Here is a 9,606-nt window from a genome sequence, read left to right on the forward strand (position 1 = left end):
GGTACCAAATCTCGGAGAACTCTAAGGAGCCAAACCCCTAAACCAGGGAAAAAGCTGTCAGGCACCAAAAAAACCTGGATACTTGATGGTGGTTTAAGTAGATAGGATGGTTCAAACTGGTGGATGGATGGTTCCAAGCTGGTCATTGAAATGTCCAGACAGGTATATGGTATGGTTCAAATTGCTGGATGTATGGTGAAGCTGGTTGTAGCAATGTCCAAACAGGTATATGGTGTAGATTTCATAAACTTGCAGCACTGTAGAAATGTAACCAAAGTACTGGCAGTTGTAGGTCCCAGATCAGGAGGGATACTCAGGGTGGTCTATGAAAGTAAAGATACACAGTACTCTGGTAGAGCGACAGGAAGTGGATGAGCCGTCCAGGGTGCAGGAAACAAGAATCGGTAGCAAGGCAAATGCGATCCCAACCGCACATTAACCGAGAGGTACAAAGGTAACCCACAGTAAGCAGGGTGTAGACAGACGAAAGAAAATAAGAACTAAAGAGCTGACTGATACCGGGAGATGTGTAGTAAGAAGGAAGACAACAGAGCTGTCGCTTAATGGCAGACGAGCAAGAATCCTTGCCACGACCGAAGGAAGTCAGAGACAGAACAAGTCCAGAATCAAAAGAGTGAATGCGAGGAACACAAAAGCAGCGGATAGAATAGAAAGTTGCTGAATAGAAGAAACAAGCCTATATTACAAGCCTAAAGAAGGTCCAAAGAGAGGAATACAGTAAGTGCAATAGCAACGGTCACAGAGAGTTACCGTAGCAATAAGACAGATATGTCCATGTAAGGAGTATGCAGACCAAGCAGCACAAAAGGTGGAGTGGGGGGAACAAAGTATAGTATACGGAAGGCGAATGAGGGAAGAAAGAAGCTTATAAGCAGATCAAAGGGTATTTACGAGAGCACTGGAAACAACGAGGGAACTGTGAAAACACTGCAGCGTCGTCCCAAGGGAAAATATGGCTACAACGCACCGTTTCACAGGAAGTGAACGTAGATAAACACTTAGTGGCCATCTTATGTGAGGACTAGACCGTGCCCTGTAGAACCACGGCTGTGAGTGCAAGTGCTTCCAGCTCTGCCATACCTTCCAAGGGCAAAGCCTGAAACATAGCTCTTATTGCATTAATTAAAAAAGATGTACCTGTTCCTGCTTGTCCACCAACATACAACAATACAGGTCTGTACAGGTCTGTATTGCATACAGGAGCCTGTGCGCTTCTCATGCAGTAAACCAGTGGTCCTCAAACTTTTTAAACAGGGGGCCATGTTAACGGTCCCTCAGACCGTTGGAGGGCCGGACTATAGTTAAAAAAAAAAACTATGAACAAATACCTATGCACACTGCATATATCTTATTTTGAAGTGAAGAAACAAAACGGAATAAATACAATAAATACAATATTTAAAATGAAGAACAAGTAAAGTTAAATCAACAAACGTACCAGTATTTCAATGGGAACTATGGGCCTGCTTTTGGCTAACGAGATGGTCAATGTCCGGTTCCATATTTGTCACTGGTAGTCGTAACAAGTGATGCAAGTGTTCATCCGTTAGTCTAGATCTGGTTGGAGATTTCAGATGTTTCATTCTTTGAAAAAGTCTGTTCACAGACATAAGTGCTGCCAAAGATGGTTGCCATTTTGAGTGCATGGTTCCTGAGATGAGGATATGTCTCGGAAGGGAGAGATGCATAGAAACTATGAAGGCTGCTTGACTTGAATGCGTCTTTCAGAGAGTCACAATTCTGCAGTTCAGCCAGTTCCATTTGGTAAATTGTATCCACATTTTCAATGTCAATAGAAAATGGGTTACGGAAAAGCTGTATGTCCTGTTCATGGAGATGAAGCTCTTTAAATCTAAATTGGAACTCCTTTTGCAATTTTTCTAGTGAATCCACACATGTTTTGTTTGGGAATGCAACCAATGGTTTTTCCGCTAACAGATTTTGAGTTGTGGGTAGATGGCAGAAGTTTTCCTCCTTCACTTGTTTGATGAGGAGGCCTAATTTTACTTCAAATGCTTTGACATGTGATTGCATATCACAGATGAGCTTCCCTTTTCCTTGAAGTTGCACATTGAAACTGTTGAGTAGCTCTGTTACATCTGTTAGAAAGGCAAGGTGCCATTTCCATTCTGCATCATTGAGCTCTGGTACTTCTTTGTTTTTTGAAAGAAGAAAAGCTGTAATCTGTGGAAGTAAGTCATAGAAACGTTTCAAAACTCTCCCTCGACTCAGCCAACGGACTTCTGTGTGGTACAGAACATCTCCATAGTCAGCATTTAGCTCAGACAGAAATTCCTGAAATTGTCTGTGCTTTAGTGCATGAGCTCTAATGAAGTTAACACAAGATACCACAATTGTCATAACAGAGTCAAACTTCAGTGATTTACTACACAGCGCTTGTTGGTGGATGAGGCAGTGTATGGCTATTGGATGAGAATAATTATGTTTGTCCATCTCTTGGTTAATGCGAGCAATTACTCCTTTCTTAGACCCCACCATGCTAGGAGCACCATCAGTTGTCACACTGGCTAGTTTAGCCCAGTCCAGCTCACAACCATTCAAAGTTTGGCAAACCTTTTCATAGATATCCTCTCCTGTAGTTGTTCCTTTGATGCTTTGCAGTGCAGCAAGCTCTTCTGTGACTTCGAAATTGTCATTCGTCCCACGAATAAAAATTAAAAGTTGTGCAGAATCACGAACATCATTGCTTTCGTCAAGTGCCAAGGAAAAATAGGAAAGTTTTTTTGTCAGGGTTTGCAAATGCTGATACAGATTGTCTCCCATTTCTTCAATCCTCCGTGTAAGTGTAGGTCCTGAAAGACTCACTGTACTAAATAAATCGGCCTTCTCTGGACACATCTCTTTGGCAACAGAAAGAAGGCATTCTTTAACAAATTCTCCCTCCACGAATGGTCTGCCAGTGCACGCTATTAGCTTGGCAACTTGAAAACTTGCTCTCAGTGATGAAATATTTAGCTGCTTCTGCTTCACAAAAGTATTTAGCTGAGCTGTCAATGTATTTTTCAGTTTTAATATTTTATCTTTTCTCACTTCTCCGACCAAACAATCATATTTATCTTTATGTTGAGTTTCATAGTGTCGATGCAAATTGTATTCTTTGAACACAGACACTATATTCTGGCATATCAGACACACAGCTCTTTCCTTGTACTGTATGGAAAAGTAATCATAAGTCCACTGTTCTTTGAATATCCTACACTCCGAGTCAATTTTTCTATTTCTTGACATCATTGTTTCCTAGGGATTCCAAATTGCTATTAGTAAAATACCAATAAAAACAATATACCAGCAACATTCCCCCACATTAGGTGCAATATAGTCCCCCACATTAGGCTGGCAGTATAGTTCCCCCACATTAGGCTGGCAGTATAGTCCCCCACATTAGGTTGGCAGTATAGTTCCCCCCACATTAGGCTGGCAGTATGTTCCCCCACATTACTTTGACAGTATAGTTCCCCCCACATTACATTGACAGTATAGTTCCCCCCACATTGCGGGGCTTATGCACCGGGCATGGTATCGGGGACTCTAAACGAGTCCCCGATACCATAAAAATGCCTGGTATCAGTCCCGATACTGGTATCGGGACATCCCTTCTGACCACCGCTCCGGCCATAGCAGGACCGGTGGTCAGAACACCGAAGGGACGCGCCGCTGGTAAACACTTACCTCCAGCGCGCGTCCTTTCTTCTCTGCTTCTCCGCCTAGGTTTCCATGGGCGTGCGCACGCATGGGACGTCAGTGACATCGCTGCGTGCGCCTACTCCCAGCGGTCCCCGCGTTTTTAAAGTAAACGCGGTTCGCAGGGACTTCTCAGAGGCATCCTTGTGTTCCGAAAGCATCTTTCGGAAACACAAGGATGTCCTGAGGCTAAAACACCCGGCGGGCCGGGTAAATGCGCTCCGTGGGCCGCATGTGGCCCGCGGGCCGTAGTTTGAGGACCACTGCAGTAAACCATTTAAGTACCCATCTTTAAATTTATTATGAACTTCTTTTTGCTCTATATTAAGTTTACTAACCATTTCATCACAATTCACATCTGCAACTTTACTTTGTTGCAATGCAATTTCTACTTCCTCCATTGCAAGTTCAACAACAGTTTGAATAATTAGCTCACCAAGAATATTTTGACTTCCTGCTGCAGAATCTTGACTGCCAATACAGCTGCCAAAAGTTCTTCTTGATGCAGTTCTTTCCCCAGTAAGTGCAAATACTGCTCACATTTTGGATATGTAATTAAGCATTTTTTAGCAAAAAAATATTTTTCAAAAGTTTCAAAACGTCCAAGTAAATCACTTCCTGCATGTCATGGGAAGAACAACTGAAAAATACAAAAATAAAATAATAGCATTTTCTCTGCACTTTGGCAAGACAGTTTCATGTGGTAAATGAGACTTGGCTTTTCATGTCTCACTAGACAACCACTACATCCATGTACTTTGAACCGTCTTCTGTCACTGTTTGCTTCAATATTTCAATATGAGTAGCGTTGTGCTACTTCACATAAACAAAAATCCTCCAACAATTCAGATCGATTTGGATAATATGTATCAATCAAGTTGGTTTTGAAAATCTCTGTACTGTCAGGTGCTGATTCAGCTAACTGCTCGGTTTCAGTCAAAGGCTTCAATACCCGATTTGTAGTACTAGCTGGTCCAAGACTTAACCAAACTACATTAATACTACGTCCATACAGAGGCTAAATAGTTAGCCAATCTGCAGCTTCATAGCTACCACACTCTCTATGTGAAAGCATCTTCAAACCAAAGCTTAAAGGTTACTGACTGAGACTTTTATCTGACGATAAATCTGCCAATACTTCAGCTGCATTTCGCTTTTCTGCTTTTGTCATGTATGCTTAACATAACGAGCAACAGCCGTTGAATTATCAGCAATAAACTGTACATCAGTATTTGCATTCCATAGCTGAGCAATGACAGGATTGTAATCATTAATACATTGGCATTCCTTATTTCTTTTTCAATGAAAGGTATTTCTTTTTGACTTACAGGTAACATGATGTCTAATAGATGCCATTATACTATTCATTCGAGCAACTGGTGTCACAAGCCTTGGAAAGCCAAATCTGCACTGGGTGTAGTACTTGGCTTTACGTTTGTATTTTCTCTGACGGTCCGTTCCACATGAATGATTTTGAAACCTTTCCGCCTTGTTCCGTAGATCAGCATTCACGTTCTGAGCTGGAATAGAACAAGTAACATGTTTTTCAATGAACTCCATCACACACCCATCATTTTCCTTACCAAACTGAGGAGCATCTTTAATCCACAACATCACATGTATATGTGGAGCCCCACGTAACTGGTACTCTCTCCTCCAAAAGAAATGTTCTACAGGGACGAGTGGACCATTTTCATTATTACATATAAAGTGTTACATGGCTAAAAATCTGTGATGAAAAAACCATGATACACTTACAGGGTCCATAGAACACAGTTCTCCTGATGTCCTGTGCTCTATGTTGTCTTTCTCTGCATTAGTTTCCCGAATCCACTCTGCACGATCATCCCAACCATACTCAGTGCAACTTAAAGTCACAAACCGGGTTGGAGATCCCAAGTTTCTGATTCAGCATCTAACCTCGGAGTGTCACCTTTACCAATATACTTTAGCTCCTCTCATTGTAGCAAGAATATTCGTAGGTTTGCCCTCTAAAACTGCATTTCTTTCTTTCACCTGTTGCAGTATCTCACATGCAGAAAGATTTTTAAATCTAGTTCCGGTCTGAAGTGTATGAGCAACAGAAACATAATGTCGAAAATTCACTTTCATACAAATAAGTGAAAAATATATTCAACATTGGTGCTGAATTGTGAATCTTCTGAATACATTCTTTTACAACGATATTCTGAAGCAGAGATGCACACTTTCCGATCATACAATCTCCCTCCAGTAACAGTTGGAATGGCCTTCTAATGTCTTTTCCCAGATACTAATTGCTGCATCTTTCATTGCTTTCATTTGATACAATTCTAAACTGTTGCTTATGACTTCACGTGAGTGTAGAAGATGAATAGTGTAATGTTCATACAAACTATTCCCTTCTGCAACAGATAGACGCTGAAACTGACCTTCACTTCTCTTGTTTGTTGACTCATCATCAAGCATAGACAGGTCTGGTTCAGTCAGACTGCCTTTGTATAAATCATTGTACTCCAATAGAAACACCAATGCAGTTTTCAGTTTTCCAATATCGATAAGCTGTTGCCAAATTCTCTTATCTTTAGTGGCACCACCATTTACTAAAACAAACAAAGAATCTGCAATGTCATGCTTCACTACTTGAGTATTAACATTTTCTTTCAAATTTAGGGGTAAATACACAACTTTGCCTCTCACACCTTGCACTAATGACTTCTTAGGCAGATTTGGTATCTTTGTTTGCAGTCTAACAATAACTTGAAAAGATTGAACTGTTTGCAATGCAATCACTTAAAATATGTTACATTTTTGAAGCACAAGAGGGATATCATTCACTACCATATCGTTTAAGACACTTCTTGGTGGAATACGTGTTTGATTATAAAAATCCAACACAGTGGCCCTCATTACGACCCAGGCGGTAAGGGGTTTACGCCGGCGTAAACTTCGCCGACCCTTACCGCCTGAGTACGAGTTCCCTTAGCGCCATGGCGGATTTAACACCTGCTTTTAGCAGGTGTTAAAATCCATGGCGCTAAGGGACCTCATTGTTAATTACGCCACCGTAATTTACGGTGGCGTAATTAACGCCTTCCCCACTCCCATTATGCCCTATGGGGCAAAAATGGGAATGGGGAAGGGTAAATGGGGATTGGGGACTTACCGCCCCGCCAAGGTCGGAATGGGGCGGTAAGTCCGCCAACCACCATGGCGGAGTTGGCAGCTTAGCGCCATGGACCATGGTGCTAATAGCACCATGGTTCTCCGCCAAGGTCGTAATGAGGGCCAGTGTCTACAAACGTAAAGTGCATCACTTGCATCAAATCGTTCTTCTACAAACAAATACAGAAACATTTCTTTCCAAACATCTTCTACAGTGTGTTAAATGTTGTTCTCAACATACACTAGGTGCACTTGAGACTTATAAAAAAGTGCATCAACAAGATACACAAACAATGTCAGGTCTTTCAGTAGAAGACAACTCAAACATTGCAATACTTCTTTTATACTGTTAAAAAATCTGATCCTTATAAAGCATATGATCATCACTTCCACTTCCTGTAAGTGTTTCATGTACATACACATAGGAGGTTATTCTGAGTTTGGCGCTAAGGAGACCAGTGCCGGTAATCCCTTACCGCCCAATTATGAGGTCCCTTAGCGGGAACCGTACAGGACGTGTGGTCTGACCACACTTCCTTTACGGGTCCGCTAAGGGACCAGGGCGCTAATAATGGGCCTGCTATTCGCGGGCCCGTTATTAGCGCCTTCCCCATTCCCATTGAGCCCTATAGGAGCTCAAATGGGAATGGGGAATGGTTGGTTGAATGGGGACTTACCGGATACTCCAGGGTCGGAATGACCCGGTAAGTCCCCATTCAACCAGAGCGGAACCGGACCCAGTATGGGAGGCAGCCATGGTGCTACTAGCACCATGGCTACCGCCCAACTCTGAATGACCCCATACTCTTTTAAATGCATCATATTTATCAGTTGCATTGTAGAAACTAAACTTTCTACAATTCCAGTCAAAGGTTTTTGATTTAAAATTGCAAGAGACAAACTTGGTGTTTTGCACTAATACAGTTTAACTATAAGGTACCTAATTTTAGTATGATATGCAGCCAGCATCTGTACATGATGAAACTACTTTTATCATCTACTTTTATCAAGACAAGTTAGAGAGTGAACCAAAAGTCCTATTTTTTCCACGAACGTCTCAGTCATCTATTCTTGTAGCATCTTAATCTGCCTTTGAACATTATCATGTTTGTGTAATACTTGCAAAAACCTCTTTAAAACGTTACAAGAAAACTTATCAATACTGCACAAAAAGTTGCAAGTCCATACTTCACAATCCTTCTTTAGCTTTATTTTTGACTGACCTACAGTTTCCATTTCTGTATTATTACACTGTATGATTTCTTCTTTTTTAGAAATCACACCATTTCAGACTTCATAGCTATGTCCACTCTCATCAATAGCTAGTGGAACATTATTTCCTTGAATTCGACTCTCCTCATTAAAAAATCTTTCAGTATGAGAAGTGTGTTCCTAATCTCACCAAAGATGTCACAAACATTGTCATGTTTAAGCACATGAACTGTTTGTATATTTGTATAGAATGGTGTAGTCACCTTAAGCAATTTGTTTAGGTCATTTAATACGAAAATGAACAATTTTCTTTTCATATCCAAAGCGTTCTTAATGATTGCTTCTACTTTTTTCTTTTGCAAAAAATGTTTTACCACATATCTAGATTATGGTTTCACGCTTCTCCAAAGATTGGTAAAAACTCAGGAGTGGTACATTTTACTAAATATATCCTTATTCCTCTGTTTCAAATTCATAGCACATTCGATACCTTTTTTTCAAAAAGATCTTTCCTTTTTTACTAGATAGTAACACATTTGAAAACAAAAACTTGTTTTACTTTCACTAAAAACACTGTTGATTGTAGGAAAAACCTTTGGTTGGCATATCTCCTATTTCAACTACAACATTTTTAAAACTATCCTCAACACTAGAAATTGTTGCATTAACTGCAGGATTTGTATCTACAGATTTAAAAACACTACTTTAAAATGTTTTTACTGTTTAACTCTACTTCCGTGCAGACAACCCTTTCATCTTTTTATTCATCACATGCCTGCTGCAATGCATGCAGTTCTAGATTTGGGCCCAGGTCATCTCGTGGCCCTGCGGACCTTTGTGTATTCAGTGTTTGTTTCCCCATTGCCAGAAATGTAAAGATGGCTGCCACCTTTTTTCTGGTTCGGAGCCCTGCCTGATAGCTCAGCCATTAGGCAGTATTTCCTTCATCTACCCAATCGGGGACAGGCAGGCTTTAGCCGGCCCCCTCTTCCAAAGGCCCACTTCCAGGGCCCCTTTTCACTCGGATGGGCTGCTGATTATACCAGAGCTTCTACCATCAGCTCCTTACCTGCACGAAACGCTCGCGTGGAGGTTGAGCTGCTGCATTTCATCTGATGCACAGAGGTAGGAATACCATCAAAGGTTTTGTGGCATCCGTTTCTTTTCTCCTTTAAAACAAAAAAAAAACTAAGCAAGACAAATCGTAATTGCATATTCTGAGTGCCTTTATCTTTTCATTTAACACGTGCCTGCCGCACTGCAAGCAGCTCTGGATTTGGCCCATATCATCTGATGGCCCTGAAGTCCTTTGTGTATTCAGTGCTTGATTCTGCATTGCCACGAATTTAAAGATGTCGCCACCTTCTTTCTGGTTCTGAGCCCTGCCTGACCTGCCTGCTATGTCAGCTATTGGCCAGCATTTCCTTCATCTACCCAATCGGGGACCACCAGGCTTTAGCCAGCCCCCTCATCCAAAGGCCCACTTCCTTGGCCCCTTTTCACTCGGCTAGGCTGCTGATTACACCA

The 9,606-nt window shown here is 41.4% G+C and overlaps 1 protein-coding gene across 1 annotated transcript; it reads right to left on the reverse strand.

Annotated features, from left to right (window-relative positions):
* Positions 1–1,572: 1,572 nt before the first annotated feature.
* Positions 1,573–3,273, reverse strand: LOC138515325 (general transcription factor II-I repeat domain-containing protein 2-like). Its single transcript, XM_069630218.1, has one exon. The coding sequence runs from the start codon at positions 3,271–3,273 to the stop codon at positions 1,573–1,575; it is 1,701 nt and encodes a 566-aa protein (XP_069486319.1).
* Positions 3,274–9,606: the final 6,333 nt, after the last annotated feature.

The sequence above is a fragment of the Ambystoma mexicanum genome, chromosome 6q, assembly GCF_040938575.1.
Source record: "Ambystoma mexicanum isolate Mex_15411 chromosome 6q, UKY_AmexF1_1, whole genome shotgun sequence".
Lineage (NCBI taxonomy): Eukaryota > Metazoa > Chordata > Amphibia > Caudata > Ambystomatidae > Ambystoma > Ambystoma mexicanum.

Coding starts and splice junctions, on each gene's coding strand:
- LOC138515325 (XM_069630218.1), bottom strand. CDS start 3,273: ATGATGTCAAGAAATAGAAAAATTGACTCGGAGTGTAGGATATTCAAA.